The sequence below is a fragment of the Diadema antillarum genome, unplaced genomic scaffold (assembly GCF_040938485.1).
Source record: "Diadema antillarum isolate AM-2024a unplaced genomic scaffold, OU_Dant_1.0 scf00000211, whole genome shotgun sequence".
Lineage (NCBI taxonomy): Eukaryota > Metazoa > Echinodermata > Echinoidea > Diadematoida > Diadematidae > Diadema > Diadema antillarum.
In genome coordinates, this window is record NW_027271100.1 from 1,465,903 (window position 1) to 1,489,303 (window position 23,401).

General features: G+C 39.4%; 1 protein-coding gene across 1 annotated transcript; it reads left to right on the forward strand.

Moving 5' to 3' along the window:
- The first annotated feature begins 978 nt into the window (after positions 1-978).
- On the forward strand, positions 979-23,322 carry LOC139724360 (monocarboxylate transporter 12-like). Its single transcript, XM_071635511.1, has 4 exons — positions 979-1,201; positions 11,501-11,641; positions 15,353-16,201; positions 23,228-23,322. Exons 1-4 carry the CDS (start codon positions 979-981, stop codon positions 23,320-23,322), a joined length of 1,308 nt encoding a protein of 435 aa, XP_071491612.1.
- The last annotated feature ends 79 nt before the right edge of the window (positions 23,323-23,401 follow it).

Below are 23,401 nucleotides of genomic sequence, written 5' to 3' on the forward strand. Positions count from 1 at the left end.
TACCGTACTATGCAGTTGGTCAGGACCTTCACGAAAGCCAACATAGTGATTGTACTGATTAAATATGTGTGAGAATTATGAAGGTATTAATGTCCCAGAAACATCGTCGAACCAGCATACCTCAGTGCGCACCCATTAGGGCCTCTTTTTTGGCCTAAATTTCATATTTTTGTATAAACTGATATTTCCGTATAATATGAATTCTTAGTCATCAAACACAAAATTTCTAGCAGAGCCTTGATACTCCAAAACATTTTCTCTTGTTTTATGTTTGGTCCACTCTAAGAAAAAAAAAAAATCAAAAACCGGTACTGCTAATGTGTGGTATCGTCTCAGTTCTAAGTTATCCCGTTTATTAATACTTTCAGGAGGAAAAGAAATGCGCCTAAATTGCACCTCCTCAACGCTGTCATATCCCTCCCTCCCCCCCCCCCCCCCCACTCCACCAATCTGGATTAAGCAAACTTGATACTTCGACATGTTAAAGATACCATATGTATTTTTGTACATTCATGTAATGAAAAAAGAACGCTTATACTTTCTGTAAAAATATAACCGGGTATCCTCAAAAAGACAAATCAAAATTTCTTTCGAAAAATATTGATCGTTGCAAACTATGTCACATGCGCCCGCAAAGTAATCATGTGTTGAACGCAGGTATCCCTGTTAACATCCCTTCTCCTTCTGTAAAATAAACAATTGAGTTGTGAGCATGCAAGATAATTATGTTTTTTTCTTTGGCATGCGTAGTGTGAATCATTTACTTGAAATAAAAAATGATAAACATGATAAAGGGCCAAAAGAAAAAGAAAGATTGATACTCACACTTCTCTTCCATTTTGCAGAAATTAGGACTAAACAATAATTTGCCGACATGATACTTCGGGTGTGATGCTGCTGACGTTCACTGTAACTCTGATGAGGTAACTTAAACCGATTTTCTCCTGTTATGAGAAAGCATATTGTGACTCAAGGAATATGAGTGCATCTACGAGTCGTAGTACGACGGCGAAACCGCAAGATTCAAAGGAATCATGGCGCTACGTTATCGTCCTTTCAAAATTCACAATTATGTTCCTGGATGCGGGACTGGCGAAATCCTTGGGAGTGTTGCTTCCAGTAATGATCACTCGCTACAACACCGACTACAAAACCATGGGGATGATATGTAGCATGCCGGCTACCCTAGCGTACTTTGCTGGTAGGTATAGCTTTAAATGGGTTACTGTTCTACAACGGTATGACAAGGACCTTTGCGGTTTCTCACGCTTTTACAAAGCCTCCTATTGTTGTTCAGCTATATCATAAGATTTTAATGCATTTAATTGTTAAATGGGGTCGTATGTGCTAAATATGCACAGTGTGAACATATTCTGATTGCCTTTTTTTTCAGTAAAAACAATGAATTTACCTGCGTCTAATCACACATGAACCAAATGGTTTCTTTTGAACACGCACTGGTTACATTCGCAGGCGAATATATAAAAATGATCCAACGTTAAAGGCATCGTGACCGGTACACTATAGAGACAATGGGGAGGGAAGATCTCGCTCTGTATCACAATGGATGTTAAAGGTCCAGTTTACCTTTGGGAGTAGAGATTTCAAAAAATTTCAAGATATCACATTTGATGCATATGTCTAGGTCTGTTGTATCATAAAACATCATACCATATAACATTTTTGTAATAGAGCCTAAAATACGAGGAGATATCCTCTCTAAAAAAAAATCGAGTGAAAATATTCACTCTTAAAAGAGTGAATAAGAAAAAAAGAGTTATTTTAGAGTGAAATTGGAGTGAATTATGAGTGAAAATGTTCATTTTCACTCATTTTGGAGTGGCCTCAAGGATCACTCGAAGATTTTGGAGTGATCCCTGAGGTCACTCCAAAACGAGTGAAAACGAACATTTTCACTCAAAATTCACTCTAATTTCACTCTAAAATAACTTTTTTTTTGTATTCACTCTTTTAAGAGTGAATATTTTCACTCGATTTTTTTTTTTAGAGAGCAGTGTTTTTCTTAATAAACCGTAACTGTAGACGGTTTAATCCAGAAACATTTTTTATTATAACCATTGTTCACATTTTGTGTTTTTAACAACACTTAACATTGATTATACAGATTCAGATTTTTACAGTGGTTGTTTTGTAGCCCTAACTCACATTTCAGAACTATTCTAAAGCACTAATGCTGGGTTTTTGTTTCATCTGCAAATGGTAGATTATGCCTTTAACCATGTATAAGGTGCATGTGGGTGAGAAAAACAAAGACGCGCTCCAAGGAGCAGACAAAAACATATTTTCTATTCCTTTCGTTATATGCCATCGAGATATCTGAAAAGCACTTAATTCGTTTGCATCAGTCAACCGTGCAGTCGATCCTTGACAGTCTCACTGCTACCATGTACCTCAAGTCCAAGTTGATTTATTTCATTTCCAACAACTTCGTTCAACCTACCTTGCCACTACGACATACTCTCAATATAGACATCATAACGTGCACTGGGGTATAAGTGCCCGACCACATCACGATCACCGTGCTACATTATATCGCATCATTCCTCACGGTGCTATTTGGGCTTTGCTCAGTACAAAAAAAAAAAAATAAAATAAGATAAATAAAGAAAATATATATATATATATATATATATATATATATATATAATGGCAAAGGACGTTTTACGAAACTCTGGTAAGGCCGCACTTCACTTTTTTTTTATCTTTTTTTTTTCGTTCATGTTATCAGAACGAAACAAAATCGGCATCCACAACCTCAAGATAAATTTGTGCAACCCATGATACACAAACACGCGCACTATGATACACATACACACACACGCACACGCAAATATACATAACATAATATATCCAAGAATATTTTTACAATACCAAACAAACACCTGTTGTTTTTTTTCATCGAGCACTTTCCCTTCTCATTGGAGATGTATTACTCTCGATTATGAAAACGACAATGTCTGAGAATTTTTCCACTGCCTGCAGACGAAGAAAAGAAGAAGGTGGCCATATTGCTTGGGATTTGAATGATTTGGCCCATACGTTTGAACTCAAAATATGTCTACCGCAATAATAGAACGCCCAAATAAGAGCCCTTTAAGAGCCCTTTGAAATTGATCTACACAAGGATGTTCCGCATCATACAGTGTCATAGCTGTCAGTGATGGTACACACTGCGACCTCGTTCTAATTCATCACGCTTTGCGCTCCCCACCCACAAGGTGTTTCCAACTTCTTTGTGGTGGCGACGATTAGGGCACAATAGCAGTGACGACAGGGTTGTTCAGGGACACATTTTTTTTTTAATTATTATCCATTGTTCCATATTCCACATTTTCATTGAAATTTTACATTTCATTTGATTTCGAAAAATAAGTTAAACATGTTGTATCACTCGGAATGCCCGAAATAAAAAGAGAAGAATACAAGCATAGTAAGATATGTGCCTGGTCCTTACTACGCGTTCACTGCGCGTTCAATATGTAAGAAGTATTCTTAGATCAAGTCGTTATTGAATATTCCCACATCTCCCCAAAGCTTATTATCAACAGTCCAGAGTTCCATGAAACTCTGAATACATGCAATTTCACAATTCAAAATATAGCCAAAGAAGGATCCGTTTTGATAGTTCACTGATATTTTCCTTGAATGTATTCTTCCATTCTGAGTCCAGTCCTGTTTTTAATTTCACTTTTAACCCCCCCCCCCCCCCCCCAATTGCCCAACATAGACAAACTCTTCGGTGGTTTTTACAAGTCGTCCGGATCTTGTTCGCGTCTTCGTGACAGCTCTTGTTGGTGAGGTCCCTTGCTGGCTCAGGCTGGTCTGCTTGGTAGGCTGCTGGGTACCTGGCTCAGCAAAAATGATCAGGGTTCCCTGGCTCGTCACTGAAGACTCTGGCACTCTGGTCATCTTCGCTTGGTCCTGGGTGGTAATCAGCGTCTGGTATTGTACCATGTCTGGACATGGTAGGATCTTGGTTGTTGAGCTTTCTGAGTGATTTTCCCGTAGCGAGACTGATCGCGGATCCAGACCGAATCCCTAGATCATAATAGCTGTGGAAGGGCACGTGAGTCATGACGTACACGTCTGTTTTATAGGTCATCATGTGATCTAACCGGTACTTCTCCTTTTCTCTCACAGATTTCAGGTCCTGCTGTTGTACTCGTGGCAGCAACATGTGTGGCAACATAGGGACCTGGGTCTTCAGTCTCCTTCCGATAAGAAGTTAACCAGGGGCTAGCCCGTTTTTGGAGTGGAGGCACTCGACAGCTGAGAATGGCTAACTGGATGTCATCGTTTTTAGTCAGGAGTACTTTTACAGTGCGGACTCCTCTCTCTGCTTCACCATTTGCTTATGGGTACTTTGGAAAACTGCATGGTAGTATGGACAAATCCATACTCTTCGCAGCAAGCTTTCTGATGTTCTCGTGGGCAAATTGTGGACCATTGTCTGATACTACAAGGTCTGGTATCCTTCAGCGAGGAAATCGCTGTTGTTACTGTCTGACCTTGTAGTTGTTTGTCTTCAATCCACCTTGAGTAAAGTAGTCGAGTACTATCAGGAATGTATTACCTTTGTGTTCGAACAATAAGTCCATTACATGACATTGTCATATTCTGGAAGGAAAGGACGAGGTCATCAAAAAAGGCTCGTGGACTTGATATAGCCTCTCAAGGTTATTGAGTCTCAGAGCTCTCGGAATGACCAATCTTTCATCATAGACCGGCAAGTCATCTACCACACTGAAGTGTCCTCTCTGCTCATGTTTCAGGATAGGGTTGTGTGGCATAGTCTGGCCACCCCTTGGTACAGTAGTCTCTGACTTTTCCATATGCTTCATCTGCTTTTTGTGCTTTTCTGATTTCATGTATAGTCTTTGCACTGTTACTATCAACATGGTAGGTTGATGGTTGATGTTGACGCATATGAATCGACCTCCTCTATGAAACTGACACCACTCCTTCCTGGGGGGCATTTCATGAAGCGTTTTGTCAGATAATTCGTCTGACAAAATTTTAAAAGCTACTGAAATCATTGCATCTGATTGGCTGAGAGCAAATTTGTCCGACAAGTTGTCGGACAAAAATGCTTCATGAAATGCCCCCCTGGTCTCTCTGCTGGTGCTCGGATGGCGACAAGATGTCAGCTGAGGTCTGTTGTTGTCCAGGAACATACACTGTCTTTGCGTCAAATCTCATCATTCTCATTCTGAAGCGTTGGTGTCGTGGAGGCATTTTGGCAAGTTCTTTCGAGTTTAGAAGAATTACAAATGGTTTGTGGTCAGTTTCTACTCCTCTCCTTCTTTCAATAAAGTACAGGCCACCTTGTGGTGTTTCAGTGTACTGGTGTGGTGCGAGGTGCATGCATGCATATACAGTGTACGTGTAGTGTATTTTAAAACGTTTTCGCGGAAGGCACATACAGTGTTAATTAAAACATGTGCTGCTAAAAAAGTGCTCTCGCCCTCTAGCGAAGCTGAAGATGTTGCACCTCTTCCTTGAACATGAGAGGAGAGGTGCAATTGATGGCGGGGTCTGGTAGGCTGGTCCATTTACTTCTATACTTCGAAGTGAAGACCAAATAAGACATACTCGGAGAATCTCTCGCATGCCCATGTAGCTGCCAGTGCTTCCTTTTCAATCACCGCATACCTCGATCTGCTCAGTCTCAGTAAGTGATCGAGATGCATGGCAAACCGGTCTGTGTTATGCATAGCACACCAGTCTATATCATCTGCAGTTGATACAGGATTAAACCAATTCGGTGGATTCCAAATACGGTGCGCCACCTATCGGTTGTAGCGGACAGGCCGATTTTCAACTTTGGGGTCGACATCGCGCTATGCAGCTAGAGCTACGCTGCAGCGCAGCAGACAGCTGCATGCGCAATGCACTGTTTACTGTACAATAACTGTACTGGGGGGCATTTCATGAAGCATTTTTGTCCGACAACTTGTCGGACAAGTTTGCTTCCCAGCCAATCAGATGCAAGGATTTCAGTAGCTTTTAACATTTTGTCAGACGAAATATTTGACAAAACGCTTCATCAAATGCCCCCCTGGCCCCTAGCGCCTGGCGATCGGTATACGCGGTAACCAGCTGTTAGAGGTACGCGTTACGGTCGCCACAAAGCACAGCGGACAAAAAAAAAAACAAAAAAAAAATGGCAGATTCCCCCCCCCCCCCCCCAAACCCAAGGCCCAAGGCAAAAATGGCAGACCCCCAAGACCTAGCTGTCTTCCGGCGAATGCGAGTCGACGAACTGAAGAAATACCTGAATGATCGTGGCATACCTCTCGTGCAGTCAGGAGAGGCGGGCCAAGCCAGACCAGAAGGCCAAGAAGCACAAGGAGGCTTTGGCAGCCCTGGTTGAGTCTGTTTAGAACAGCAGGTAAGTAACAATTTGGCATGTGAGATGCCTTTTTTCCAACCAACTTTGGTGTCTTTTGCCAAAGAAATAAGTCAAAAGCCAAGCCTGCATTTTGGAGTGTACATACGTCGCGTCGAACATGCAACACGGAAAAGCCAGTTTGCTGCTAATACCATACCGTATCGATCTATCTCTCGATCTCGCAATTCTCGCTATCGCCAATGACGTAAAAAGTACCCGGATGTGGCTTTTTCGTCAAGATTTAGTGCACTTGGTAGCAAGGGCACTTCCGGCGCGGGGCATAATTTGCACAACGCTAGCGTGCGTGTACGTGTACCTTACCTATAGCGCAGCGCCGACCAAGGATACTAGTACAGTAGGCCGCTGCACCGCCCGAGCCAGCGAGTGGCCAAGCCTGTCATACTCGTACACTGTAGTCCCCGCCGCCGGCGGCGGCCGGCCTTGCATTTATAAGCATGCACCACTGCACGCAGCGCATAAGCTAACACATACCGGTACAGCGTACTGCTTGATCATGCGATCGATGTGCACATCACAGATCAGTCATCTCTGCATACGCTGAAAACATGCTGGAAAATATTCACCCACCTGGATATACAGTATATCGTCATGAAATGCCCATCTTTTTTTTTTTATTTGTTCTCTGTCTAAATGTCGCGAACACAATCGGGAACGAGCAGTGATCTCGAACTTTTGTCCTGTCTCCGACCGAAGCAACTTCTTCCAATTAAGTACGTACAATGTACGTAGGCACTAGGCCTACCTAGCGTTACTACCATGTACCACTACTAGTAAGTCGCGCGTGCACGTACTGCGCTGTGGAGTCACCCGTAAACTTCACCCACGCGGCCACGTCACTTCTCGCATGCCAGTAAGGGTCCTATTTCTGCAGATTTTTTTCATTTATTGTCGTGCGAACAACACATGGCAGCTTCGCAGCAACAACCAATAGTCGTATTAACAGCAATTTCTTAAAAATGGAGAAATTTCAAATCATATTAAAGCTGTAATTCAAGTCGAGAAAACCGGAAGTACACGTAGAGTACAGTCGGTTGTGTGTGTAAATAGCATTAGTCACGTATCACGCGCGTACGAACGGAAGTGACTTTGCTACCGGACTATCCCATAATGCACCGTAAATGACGCTTAAATCAACATCCGGGTACTTTTTACGTCATTGGCGATAGCGAGAATTGATATCCGGCCGGCCCAGCCCGGGCGGCGCCCGCCCGCCCGGCGCGGCCGGCTGAGCTGAGCCGCGCTGCTGCATGTGCATGATGCGAGTAATTTTGATGTCGACTTTTTCCCATAAGGCATTGCGGATTTCGGCCCGTCCGCTACAACCGATAGGTGGCGCACCGTATATGGAATCCACCGAATTCCGGTACAGGATGCATTCTGCTGCAAGTGTTGTGTAATGATACACAAAGTCATCACTACCCCCTCCCATTCTACATTGATGACTGGATATACACCACCAGTTCACCTCCACCAGTCAATGACCCCTACCAATACTCTCCACCTCATCCAGTGAGTCATCGACCTTCATCATCCCTTGAGTAATTCTAGCCCCATCTAATTTACGACCAGGCTAAGCCAAACCTACACATCCTGCCCTTCCCCCATTGATTACTTAGAATTGTCAAATCCTAATCCAAGAATACTACCTCCTCTATAAAACTAGTCCCGCCTTTGTTCCTATAACAACCAAAGTTTTGCCCAATTAAAACCCCTCTCTAACATAAAGACTCCACCCCCATTCACCCATTCATAGTGTGTCACAACAGTGTAACCAGTAACCAACAGTGTAATCCTCATGATTGAATGTATGAAGTGGATTACGAGTTGTATAGAACATGCAGAAAAGAAGATTTGGATTCTAAGAGTTCTAAGAGAGAGGATCGCCTCCAAAACGCCTCTCAAATAAAGTGCACATGGAATCTTAACTGAACTGTGTCGCCAGTCCTTTTACTGTGATGTGTACCTCTCAAAAAAATATTAACGATCCCAAGTAGCGAAACATCCGCTACACAACACAAGGACTGTTGGGAGGTCTGGATCATAATGTGCTAAGACTTCTGTCGAAACCTGTATCTTTTTTGATCTGCTTGAAAGATCTCTGCTGCGTCCCCCCCCCCCCCGCACCACACTTTTTTTTTAGAAGCTGACAAAGTGCTTCACTGATGGTAGCTATAGTCCGGAAAGGGATTCCCCCACCTGGTTCACCATTCCTCAATATTTCAAACACACATGCAGTTATCTACACACAAACATTTTCTTTCTCTCTTTCACACACACACACACACACAAACACACAGTCACTGATAGACACAAGTGGAATCTTATGTATACACACAAAGAGAAAATTGAAATAAATGCAATGTGTGAGCATTGGTGCCATAACATTTGCTTTCATCACCCCTCCTACGCCTGTGGGGAAGAGTTGTTAAATTGAGTTGTGCAATGCGTTCATGATTTATGACAAATTCCTCAATCCTGGAATCTTTTTGCACACTTTCCAACTTTTTCTGCTCACTTTGCTTATATGGCGACCACGCTGCCTGGCCTTTGAAGATGGGTCTTATAAGATCCTTAAACAGTCCTTAAAGGGAAGATATACCCCAAGAGCAATGTGGATTGCGTGAAAGCAGCAGCATTAGTAGAACACATCAGTGAAAGTTTGAGGAAAATCAGACAATCGATGCAAAAGTTATGAATTTTTAAAGTTTTGATGTTGGAACCGCTGGATGAGGAGACTACTAGAGGTTATGACGTATGAGTGGACAACAATACCAAGAAAATATAAAGAAAATTCTGCAAAAATCAATTTTTCATGAAAATTACAAATTCCATCAACTTGATATTGACATATGTTAAGGGTAGCAATTATTTCCCCTGCTTTCTGAAAGCGGTTGGTCCATTGCTCTTTTATAATTCTAGAAAAGTGAATTTTTGTTGAATTTCCTTTATATTTTCTTTGTATTGTTGTCCACTCATACGTCATATCCTCTAGTAGTCTCCTCATCCAGCGGTTCCAACACCAAAACTTTAAAAATTCATAACTTTTGCATCGATTGTCTGATTTTCCTCAAACTTTCACTGATGTGTTCTACTAATGTTGCTGCTTTCACTCAATCCACATTCTTCTTTGGGTTTACCTTCCCTTTAAACAAAAGCAGCATTGTAATGTATCTGCATCAAGATTCACAAAAGTTCTAACAAAAGTTCTAACTATCGCTACAACTCTTCTAGCTTTCAATGTTGCGTGGAAAACTTGATTTTGAATCTTTTAAAACACCAAGGTCCTTCTCAGCACGAACCTCATTTTGTTTGTTTATAGTTCTCTCTATATTCAGTAGGCCTATGCATTTTTATGGTTTTTTTAGGGGATCTTCAATAAGGTGTACATCTCTCTGGATAAAAACGAAGCTGCCACTTTGTATCCCAATCGATCCTCAAGTTTCAATAAATCTATTTGAAGTTGCACAACAGGGTCTCTTGAATGTGAGATAACAAGCCTAACATACATTATAGTTTGTGTCATCAGCTAACCTAACAATATTTGACATAACTACATCTGAGAGATCAATGGCAAAGATTAGAAAAAACCCTTTGTTCACGAGAGTAGCTGTGTATTTCGATTTGTATTTTCATCTCAATTTACATCATTAATTATTTGTTTGGAAGACAGATGATTAGCCCTAACCCCGCCCCCCTCCCCCCCCCCAAAAAAAAAAAAAAAAAATCCACGGTATTTCAGAGGTATTTTTTCTTTAACCCCAACAAGACCGGTCTTTTGGGCTGTTCTGGGGCGGAAGAGGGGGGAGGGGTTGGATACACCTATGGTTAAACAATCGATAGGCGACTGAAATCTCTTGAAAGAGGGGTCAACCCCAAAAAGTGGTCGAGTTGGCAAGTAGACCTATGGAGTAAAACAATAATCTTGTTTAACATGTCACTGATAACGAGTTTTATGAAACGGGGCCCAAACCGCGTACTTTCTGCGTTCTTTGAAAGGCTTATCGCTGCGTATCATACTATAATTCGAGCAACGTTTGTCTGTTTGTCTGTCTGTTTGTTCCTCTACTCCTCCCAGGTCCTTGGTCCGATCTGCATCAAACTTAGTGGGTGGATGTAGGTTGACCGCAAAATTGCCCTTGAGGGGTTCAATTTAGGAGAGGTCAAGGTCACTGGGTTAAAGGTCAAATAACTTCTAATCTTCGTCAGGTGCAATAATCAGACACCCGATAGAGGGCGCTATATTGATTTCTTACTTTTCCTACCTTGGCTGCATTGGTACATGCAGTGGCACCTCGGTATGACATATTCCCCCCAGAAATATCCTTAATGGGGATTTCCCAGGTGTAGGCCTACTTTTGCTTCCAGCAAGTTTGGCCAAGATCGGACCAAGGAGTAGCGCAAAACAGTTATTTGACCTCCGTTGACCCAGTGACCTTGACCATTTCTGGGGGAATCCCCATAGAGGATCTCTTGGGCACTGGCTGAAGCCAAACAAGCATGATACATGTACTTCATCATAGCCCTCCCCCCCCCCCCCCCTTTATGCCCCACTTCGGCTGATTCAGCACTCCACGGGTACATTGACTAGTATAGACAATAATAATAGGGAGCTTTAGATTTTCGCGACGCGGACTTTCAGAGGCAGGGGGGGGGGGGGGAACTGTTCTGTGCATGCGCAAAATTGCTTAACGAATCAATCACCGTTTTCTTGGTCGGCTCTGAGCCATTTTAGCGTCCGCTAAAATTCACGACGCAGACGCAGACAGCAATTATTATGAGGACGCCATTTTACTGCTTCCTCGCGTAATCTAAAGCTACAGTAAGTACTTTGTAACACGACGCAGTGGAGAGAGGAAACGTCCGTGTCGCAAGTCTAAAGTTCCCTATTACAAAAGCGTGGGCGCGCTGTGAGTGTTTCGGTATAGGCACGACCGTGCACTATGCCGAAATACGTGTTACAAAACACAATTATATGATGCAATATAACTCATCTTAACCCATCATAGTTGATCAATATATCATAATATTTTAAAAGTAACTGTTGTTGAATTATTTCCCTTAACGCAGCCCCATTGGTGCACTTATTGACAAAGGTTGTAAATGTTCGGGCCTTGGCGATTTTGGGCGGTTTCCTGTATGCTGTCCCTGTCCTATGTGTGCCATTCGTCGATTCGACCATGCTACTGGGAATTCTGACGTCAACAACAGGTAACTGCTTCGATAATGAATTTATACGAGTTGATATAGGCCTGTTTGTAGACCTAAAAAAAAAAAATATCCATACAGGGAAGGGGGCGGTACCACATTAGTTGTCCTTTTTTCTAAGGGGGCGGGAGGGGCTGAACATCAACATACCCATATTCCATCCTGAGGTGGAGGGGGAAGAATACCAGTGACCTAGTTCACTACTAGTAGACTTGCTAAGGGGGGGCATTTTTTGGTACAAATGTCCTATTTGGCACAGATGTTCCCTAGGGCAATTGAAAAATTTTCATCTAAAGAGACATTCTGTATCCATGCAAATAAGTCTTAATTTGCATAATTTATGCAAACATACATACAAAAATCATTAAAAAATATATGTGCATCCAGCGAAAATACCTAATTTGGTAAAAATATTCTATAGAGTAAGTGGTAACAATTTCTGCAAAAATTGATTTCATACCTATGTAAATAAACATAAAATTTGCATAATTACGCAAGTTATTGTGCAAAAATCTGCATTTTTGAGAGAATTTCTAAACTATTAAGCACTGGATCTTGTAGTACAAAGTTTGAACCTTGGATGAATGTTCCTTGGGTCAAAAATAAATTATTCATCTGAAGAGACAAACTGTCTCTACGCAAACAATCTGTTATTTGCATAATATGCATATCAATACTTACACATCTATAGATAATCAGAACAAACAAAAAGCCTCAACGTGACAATGTCTTAAATCGCTTTGAACTTGATATCCAAAAACCTAATGGAATAAGACAATATTCTCACAACAACACTATTCAGTTGCTTAATTATTGTTTTCACATTTTTTAATTAACTTAGGCATTTTATGCGTAAATTATATAAATAAGTACACCAGACGTGAAATTTCGAAACATATTGATCTTTGAAATAATTTTTGCTATCAATTTTCCCTCATTGCATAAATGCTTTGCAGAAAGGAAAAGATAGCAATCGATAGTGACGCTCTTTAGATATGATTATGCAAATCTAACAGTAGGGCCTACATTATGAACAGATGCAAATTGGAACACTATTGTTTACAAAAGGACTGTTTTCCCCTTGCAAACAGTACACAACTGAGGTCATGGTTAGAAAATCATTACAAAAAAACACTACCATAGTGGAAATGTGAATTCTGATTTTCATTGTATTTTGTAGGCAATCAAGCGAATAAGAGGCTTTTAACATCAAACTGATTATAAACTTGTGCAAATTATGTGGATGCAAGGGTATCTGCACACATTAAGAACGTACAAGCTTGAGTTAGAAACAAAGTCTGTTTCTGAAAAAAAAAGTGTTAACTCGGTATACTATCAGCTACTATGGCATGGAAACTATGCTAGGAAATTTACACACAATAACATTTTGATAAGGCAATAATATGCAAAAATTGTCATGTGAACTATATAGGAGATGTTATACTTTAAGTCAAATAATCTCAGTCTCTGACTTAAAATCAGCCAATTTCAACCATAAATCAAAGCAGAAATAATATGTTCATAGCCATAAAAAAGTATATTCGATGGCTTTTAGAATTACTAGAATGTGATTTGTCAACAGATCGTCACAGGCTACTGTTTACGAGAATCGTAAATGTCATATTCTCCCTGGTTGTGATTGTTTTCCCTTGGGATAATGTAACTCCCTGGCGGTCCAAAAAATGTTATATTCCACCACATATCAGCTAATACCTGTATAGATGATCATGACCTACATGATCTTGAAGCTTTTTCCAAAAAAATAAGTAATTATGTTAACTGGTTTAGTGTAAAGATGTCAGGGGTTAAATTAAAAGAAATACACAGGTAAAAATGTAAAAGGTAAGAATGTCAGAGGTTATACATGTGTGCATCAAAATTAACTTCCATGCGACCCGTACATTAAATGTAATGATGGTGATGACTATACCATGTCACTGAATTCCATGTCCTTTCCTAGTTATCAAGAGGAAACCAAAAAAAAAAAAAAAAAAAAAAACACTTGAGAGGGGAGGGCTTAGCATTTTTTCGATAATCAACAAAGGTATCACTGTCAGGTAGAACATGCACAAAAGTGTATTAAGTTTCATGATACCTTGATTCATATTCAAGATATGAAAGAAAAAGTGAAATATAGCACTTTCATTAGAGCTTTGACATTTTGGCAGGAACTTTCCCAGAGAATATCCATTAGGTAATACATGTATATATTAAGTTTCTCGAAAAATCCTACAAGCATTGCAAAAACTTGAGGGAAATAGTGAAATTCTAAGGGCCCAATTGACCTTGATCTTTGACCCCTGACCTTTGAAAAATGACCCCTAAATTCCCTAGAAAATCCCTGCCAGTACCAAGTTCCATGAAGACACCTTGAACCATTTGCGAGGTAGAGAGAAAAAAGTGAAATTTTAACATCTTCACCTGAACTTTGACCTTTGACCTCTTGACCTGAAACTCTCTGCAGAATCTTATTTTGGTAGTACATTGTGTGCAGTCACTAAGTTTGAAGAAAGTACCTTCAGACATTGCATAGATATAGGGAAAATAATGAAATTTTAGCATTGACCTCTTGCCGATTTTACTTAAAAACTGCTTAATCACTTGCCCCATCATACGTCATCTTTGGACCAGGTTTGGTGAAATTTGCATAATCCAGTCTTGAGTTATCGGGTAAACTGACACAATTTCTTAAGTCAACCTTGACCATTGACTTCTGGTACATTCGAGTATTAATATACACAATACGCTGATTAGGTGGTATTTGCTTAGACAATAGTGTTTTGATATTACAAACCATTAAATTTTCCTTTTGGCTAAAGGAAATGTACATGTATACTACTTCCGTAGTTTTCATCATAAAATACAGTTCTTAAACTGTAGGAAAAACTAAAAATAATGTTTTTACTTTACTTTCTTTAGTAATTATGTAAATAAGCTGGTAATGATGGTTCAATTATTCAAATTCTTTTCTCATTTTGTTTCATAAAGTGTTTCTAACGGGTTATATCTATCTAGGATGAGATTTAAAGGAAGTTTCATTAAGGCTTCATTAAGGCTTTTCGTTCTGATTATCTATAGATGTGTAGGTATTGATATGCACATATATACAAATAACAGGTTGTTTGCATAGAGACAGTTTATCTCTTCAGATGAAACATTTAGTTTTGACCCAAGGAACATCCATCCCAGGTTCAAACTTTGTACTACAAGATCCAGTGCTTAATAGTTGAGAAATTCTTTGAAAAATGCAGATTTTTGCACAATAACTTGCGTAATTATGCAAATTTTATGTTTATTTACATAGGTATGAAATCAATTTTTGCAGGAATTGTTTCCACATACTCTATGAAATACTTCTGCCAAATTAGGCATATCCGCTTATTGCACATATATTTTTTAATGATTTCCATACGTATTTTTGCATAAATTATGCAAATTAAGGCTTATTTGCATAGATACAGATTGTCTCTTTAGATGAAAAAATTCCGATTGTACAGAGGAACATGTGTGCCAAATAGGACATTTGTACTATAGAATGCAGCGATCACCCCTTTTTTCGCCCTTAGCAAGCCTACTATACTGATCCCTTCCGAAATCGGCAGCCCCAGTACAACGTGTACTGTAAATTCACCTAAACCTTCATCAACATTTATCACAAATTTTTGGAATAATCGACACATTTTCCTTCTTATTTTCCCCTCATTTTCTGTAAAGGTTTTGGAATGGCGATGTTATACTTCCCCCACTGCGTGACACTATATGACTACTTTCCAGTTTCGTTTGTCTTCTACAACACAATTACTCTCTTCGGTCTAACACTAGGAGCTTTTTGTCTACCTGTCGTCGTTGAGAGATCGTTAGAAGCCTACGGAGAAAGCGGTGCGTTCCTTATCCTTGGCGGGATATGTCTCAATACTGTCGCGTGCGGAGCTGTGGTCCGACCTCCAACGGACCTCTCTGGGTTGAAACAGAAGGAAGAGGAGATGAAGCGAGAAGGACATCTAATAGAGGACTCAACAGCATCAAGTCTCACGACAAATTCTGTGCAAAATATGGAAACGTCGTCGGGTTATGCAAGGTCATTCGTTAACAAACTGACATCCTTAATCATTGTGTCTGAGCCTGAGTTCACACTCGTTACACCTGCCATCTTCTTGACAAGTTACGTCCTGTATGCGTGGATGCTTTTCCTTGTGCCTCAAGCCGAATGGCTTGGCATTGAGCCCTCTCGTGCTGTGTTTCTCTCTAGCATCGCAGGCATCAGCGGCATCTTCGGACGATTACTCTTTCTCGTCCTGGTACGTTTGGATTTGAACATTAACCTCATCTTCGCCCATTGCTGTTTCATTTGTTCAGTATCATTTTTCGTTTTTACCTTGAAAGCGACATACGTCTATCAGGCCGTCAACGCCGCTATCCAGGGCTTCGTCATGTTTATTCTTGACTCCATCCCGCTCACCGTATTGAAGAAGACAGTAAGACGTCAGGAGCATCTTTCTACAGCCATGACCGCCCAGTTGGTAATATTTGGTTCTGGTGCCCTCTTCGGTGATCTACTTTCAGGTACTCAAACACCTATCAAACCTTGTCAGATTTGCACTATTATTGCCATCCATATTCAGGGGCGGATGGGGGAGGGGGGGGGGGGTAGGGGAGGGCGCATGATATGTCAAAGTCACACTTTAGGCCTAACCTCATTTTGCAATCCGCGTGATCATGCCGATGTATTTGATGGTTTTACCCTATGTCGAAGGTGCTGAATCCAAATGTGGATAATGCAACTCTTGGGTCCTTTCAGAGTCTTGAGATGTTCACAATAGCCGCCAAAGTCTGAAATTTTTATGTTTACAGGCCTAAATGGTGAAAAATATAGACGCATAAACGAAGTTTTACAGTATTTACATAGTGCTGAATCTGGGTGATGGAGCTTTTGCATTTTTTGAAGATTGTGAGGTAGTCAATATGGCAACCAAAAATCTGAAATCCTCTTAATTCTTAATTCTTTCATTTCCTGTTATAATGAAAAATTGAAAGGATTTGATGGATGCAGCAGATTGCATGGATGCTTAATCTGAATAGGGATATGGATTTTTTTTTTGTATCCCTGAGGTTTGGAGAAATCGAAAATGTCGCCAAAAATAAAAATTTCAATGTAAGTATTTCCGTATGAATGTTAAAAAAAGAAAGATAATAAATTGATGATTAACCTTATTTAAGGGTGCTGAATCCGAATCTGGCTGATGCAACTCTTGCATCAATGAGGGTCTTTTTTTTTCATGTCTAAGATGGCCGCCAAAATAGAAATTCCAATTTCAGTAGTTCCTTACAGTGAATGAATTTATACGAAAAGGATCATGATACCTTTTCGAGGGTAGTGATCTGAATATTGTCCATACAGCTCTTGAGTCCTTGAGGGTCTTAAGATATTAATGATTTTTTTAATGTCCATTTTGGCGGCATATTGAATATCTCAAAAACCTCAATGATGCAAAAGTTGCATCAACTAGATTCGGATTCAGCATTCTCTGTAATTGTAAATGAACTAAAAACACAATAATCATCAAATTATTTCAAATCTATCTATATTTTATAGGGAAACACTTATACATGTACCAAAATTAAAATTTTTGGCGGCCATTTTGGATATCTCAACAACCTCAGGAATGCAAGATTTCCTTCATGAAGATTCAAGCTCGGCACCCCGAAATAAGTTAAATCCATAATTTTTTTTTTCTCACTTTTCACCATTAGGGAAGCAAATATGGAAATTTCCAAGTTTGGAGGCCATCTTAAGTATCTATAGTTGCATCATACGGATTCTGATTCGAAGTCCTATGAAGAAGGTAAAACTTCATTTTTTGCATGTTTCCATTTTCACCATTTATATGGAAATAGGTATTTCAGATTTTGGCGGCCATTTTGGCGTCTATTTTGAATATACCAACAAGGCTGCAAGACTTTCATCATTCATGTTCGGAGTCAGCACCATCGAAATGGAGTAAAGCCATCAAAAACATGTGGCGGACGATAAAACAAGGTTCAGCCTCCGCACTAGGGCTATAGTTTGGACTTTTTTGTTTTCAAATCCTAAAGATCATTCCTCTGAGCATTTGCAGCCTTAAGAAGAATGATGATTTTTTTTTAACACTGTCTCAGGGCTGCTCGCTGCTCGTTGGACGTAAAATACCATTGCCTCGCGCACGAAACCATGATTTAACAATTTATTGGCTTTTAATTTTACCGTTTTATGGTGATTATACTTTCTCCGCAGATGGACACTAAAATGATTTTTTTTTCAAATTACAGATGAATGTGTTTATGATTCCATAAACCATTCATGACAGCTCCACTTGCCGATTGTGATACATGTATAATTATACCGACAGCGTTTAGAAGATGCTGAAATGGTAATCAATTTCAATAACTAGTGTCAGTATAACCTATAGTTTTTCTTACAATACACTGTACCATATGCATTTATTACCAATGCATTATTCAAAGCAAGCATGAACTTTATTCAAAAGGGATTAGGATTTCACATTATATTTTGTTGTCCGTTTTTCTGTCATCCTGCTTTATGGTTTGCTTTGCATGTGTAAGAATTGCTAATATCTTTCCATATCATCTTTCATTCTGACAGGTTTAATCTTCGATGTTACCAGGTCCTATACTGTCGTCTTCGCGGCATTCGGATCGATTCAAATCGTCGTTCTCTTCAATCTCATTCTCTCAGAAATCTTTCGCAGAATGATTATGACAGGAGCAACATGAATTTCAATTCTGAATCAAACTGTGAGAGCCAGAAAACTGCATAATGAATCTCTAGAGGAACCTCCTTCAGAGGACACTGATTAAAGGAAACACAAGCCTCGGTTTCACCATCATGTTTTAGACCCCGATCTCCCCGATCTATGCATATCCCGATCCATCAGATCGGGTAAAAGCGGCAAAAGCGTACAGAGATCAGTTGAAATTGGAAGAATCGTAGCAGCAGCGGTGGAGCGAAAGAGCAAAAGGCGATTTTTTTTTTCTTCTTGCAGATTGGCAAGAAATTTCGAATACGTTTAAAAATTCTGTTGATATGTAGGAAATGAAAAAAAATCAATGTAAGTCTTTGAAATAAAAATCAACTTGAACTATTTGAGCAAAATACATTGCGAAAATAATTTCATATAGGCCTAATCAAAATTGAGCCGTCATAATGAAGAAATCCACGTTAGCAGTAATAGATGTTGCATGGTTTTATAGTTCATTTGGCTATTGTTTGTTTTTCATTTTATATGTGTTTCTTAAATGCACCAAAAGTTGCATGTATATTCCCTATTCCCTTGGTTCCATGACATTTACTCCTGCGACAATTGCCTCCAAGAAAATTTTTGCACGCTAAGCCAAATATAAAACCTTTCTAAGATACTACTGCTCACATGAAACTGAACCTAGAACCCTATCACATTCCAGTCCTACGATACCGATACATCGATGTCGTCATTATTCTTCTGGACGCAATGCTCCCAATCTCTAGCACAATTCCAAAAACACAGTGAATACCCTCCATCCCAAAATCAAATTCACCTTTGGGTCATCTCATCCCCCGATTGTGTCAACTTCCGTGACCTAAAAGTCCTCTTGGACAACGGAACTCTCCAGACAGAGTTATATTCCAAACCAACGGACTCCTACACATTTCTCCCTCCCTCCTCACGTCATCCCCAACATTGTGTTCAAAAGCATACACTACAGTCAGGCCCTAGGAATCACACGTAATTGTTCTCAGCCCGAAAGTACTGTCAAACATCTCAGAGACCTCCAACACTATTTTGGCAAGTATAATTACTCTCCGTAACAAACTGAAAAACAAATCGTCAGAGTTCGCTCCATCCCTCGTTCTGAACTATTTGACCTTAAAAAAAAAGAAAAAAGAAAGAATGGCCCCCTTGGAAACGACCCCATTCATCTTAACATACACAGTCCCGCCACCGCCAAACTACACAAAATTCTCAAACAAGAAGAAGAAGAAGAAGAAGAAGAAGAACAACAACAACAACAACAACAATAACAAAGCTCTGGAGGAATCAGGTTCACTGTCCGAGATACTTTCGGATCCCCCGTTGGTTGCATTCCGACGCCCTCACTCCCTCCGCAACCTGCTAACATTCTCTTGCGACCCAAAACTTGACCAGCCAAATGAACCCAACACAAACGGCTTTGCCAAATGTGGAGCCAAACGCTGCATGCTTTGAGGCTTCGTCAAAAAAGACAAACAGAAACTGAAACACTGACCCTCAATGGCATTAATGTTGATTAATGAACACCACACAGTCCCTTCCAGGTAAACCCCATCACTTTGACCAGTGTTGACTTCAGACTTGTAACAGGATACTCAGCCTAGGATTTGACCACACAGGAGATACAGATAAATACAGGTAAAACACTCGAGTATGTATATCTTTATACATTTCAAATGTATTTACTATGAGATCTTATTTGTACTGATTGCTGCTGTATTACTATGATATGAGTAAAGTTGAGTGCGATTATTTATAAGTTATGAGTAATTTGATCTGATTATGATTGATGTGTAATGGTGTATGATGTATTCTGGATTACGACTTTGTGTTTTTTTTTCTCTTTTGTTTTATATGAGTACTGTTAAGGGCGATTATAATGTGAGTAATGAGTTGATCTGGTAATAATCTTATATGATTGATATGTGTAATGGTATATGGATTAGCTATATCTTTGGTGTTTTTTAACAATTTTGATGTGTTTGATTGTAAAATCGTACCCTTAATATGATGAAGTTTTTTAGCATCATGCCAATGGAGTCCGTTTTTATGCAACGTTTTTATACGATTGTTCTTTTCAGTTTGATTTTGCATACATGCCCGGTTATTTATTTATTTGTCAAGTGCTATTCCATGTTGTTCTTTTTTATGTATATATTGTATTTGTTATGCTTTGTCATTTATATGTGAAAATCCCGCGATGAGTTTCCTGTAATACTTTTTATTGGACGAATAAAGATGAATTGAATTGAATTGAAAAATTGAAAAAATGGTTATCATTATTCAATGTTATAATTAGTGTAATATTTTGTTGACAGAAGATGAGCACACTGCTGTGATGCAGGGCGTCACAATTAAATCATTCATGCCGCAGGTAATTTCACAGTAATGTTATTAATAGATTTGATTTAAAAGTTGATATATTTTAGAAGTTGTTTAAGATATATATTTTGGTAATACATCATCTTGATATATTTGATCAATCGTAGTGTCATATTCATAATATTTATGCATGTATGCATTATATCTGTATGTATGTGTGTATGTATGCAATACATAATAAGGCCTAAATATATATTACTGTATATACATTGTATAGTAGTATATGCATATGGATGTGTTACGCATGATTGTAATCATTTTAAAATGGTGGTAAAGTATGATTATCATATTTCGAAAGTTTGATATTTGAATCGAATTTACGTTTTCATTTTATTTTTTTTTGGGGGGGGGGCGTGATATATATCTTTGATAAGATGATGGTAGATTGTATTTTTATGCTGAAATAAAATAAATGATTGATTTGTGCTAAGATAATATTTTAAAGAAGATTGATATATCATTATTATAAGGGAGAAAGATTTGCTATGACACCATGTGTATGTATAGTCCTTAACCGGATCGTTGTTTGGCAGAAGAGCCTGGAAAGAGGAGAATTGAAGAGGAAAGTGACATATGGGGGTAGTAAGGAGGGCAAAAACTAAAGAGTGGGGGACAGGAATGGGTTAGAAGTTGAAGTTGCACTAGTGCAGACGGTATAGAGAAAGGAACAGAGAGAGTGGTAAGGAAGAATAGAGTGAGAATCAAATAAGATGTTCGGACATCGTTAGAAGGAGAAAGATGAAATAGAAAGGAAGAGGAAGAGGGAGGAGTTTAATGTTGGAAAATCATGGAGATAGGAGAGAGAAGTGCACGAAGATTCATTGAACCAAGAGAGTTAAGAACGAAGTCTGCGAACAATATTATTTAGTGCAAGAAAATGACGCCAAGCTTTCGATTTTTTCTCTAGACCTTCATCAGGGTTGTAGAGAAATAATACATCATGAGATGACTCACTCTACAGGGGCGGATCCAGGAATTCCGTATGAAACAGGGGGCGCGTTTACAAAATTAAAGCGGGGCGCACGCACCCCTCCCCCCCCCCCCCTCATTTTTTTCTTTTTATTTCTTTTGTTTCATCAAAAAAAGAAGGAGGGGGCGTGCGCCGGTTGCGGTCCTCCCTGGATTCGCCACTGCTCTATACATATAACATGGCTGCACCCGTTGGCAGCATATAGTCTAGCTACCGATATTGAGCCTGTGAGGGCCATTTTAGTCTATAATGTTCAAAATGGATATGTAGCAAAATGCACAGTGCACAAATATTTGTTCAGGAAGTATTTGAATAGATGATACTCATGAAAATGTCCGATAACAGCAATAAAAAAGTTGTGATTCTATAGTGACGCTCGCACTCAACGCACAGACGCAGTATTGATAAGGCCTAAAGATAACCATCACAATAGCAGTAAAATCATTTTCCATTTTAATTATATACAGTTGTAACCAAGATGTTTTGACACAATCCAATTATATTCCGAGGAATCACCAATTTTGTTATCTAACATATATGTCTAACCCTCCCTGCATTGCCCTGAAAGATGTAGCTGATATGCTACCAAAAGTCTGTCTCCCGCTGGTTCCATCGTTCATTCATTCAGGCCTGCCTAACTAATGAATTAAAAGCCCTTGCTCTAAACAGACGATTTATATCCATATACACATAAAACATAGGCACTGATTTGATCTGATTGTATTTGAATCCGTTTTATTTCATTATATTATTTTTCTCACTAAAACAATATTGAGTTTTGACAGTTGCGGTTTCAACGCGTGACATTTGCGGGTAATTCTGGGATCAACCTTTATCCACACACCAAGTTTCATCCCAATAAACAGACAGACGGACAGACAAACAAACGTTGATCAAATTAAAGTCTGATTCGCTGTTTTTTCATTATAATGCAAGCAATGATTTTGACACTTGTGGTTGACGCATTATGACATTTGCAGTAAAAATGCAAATTTTGACATTTATGTGGTCGAAGTGTTATATGACATCTGTGGTTAATCAGATTTTGACATGAAATTTGTGTTTGACATGTGGTGGTAATTTTGACATATAGGCCTATTTAACAGCAATAACAAGCGCATGGGAAATTGATAGAAAGGAACTATTTACAAAGGGGACAAAAACAAAAACAATCATAATTAACAATCTCATAGATAAGAAAAAAGGAAGAAAAAGTGAAATATTTATAATGTTTCTGTTGGAAATAGAAAAAAATGAATGAATGAATGAATGAATGAATGAATGAATGAATGAATGAATGAATGAATACTATTGAGTACATGTACCACAGAACTAAATGTCTTCGATCGACTGTCGAGTGCTATAGAGCTTATTATTATAATCAGTACGTGAGGAGAAAATCTCTTTGGCTATAGTTATCAACACCACGTATCATTGTTGTGTCCTCTTCAGACTGGCACCGTCTTCATCATCGCAAGTCAGTACAGTGCAGTGCCTACTTAGAACTTCTCGTCTATTCTGCCCGCTTGCGCCCGCCCTCTACTTAGAACTCGTCTCGTCGTGACACCCGAGGATTGCGATACCCGAGAAAACTGGTTCGCCACAGCTCTCGATTATCGCAATCAG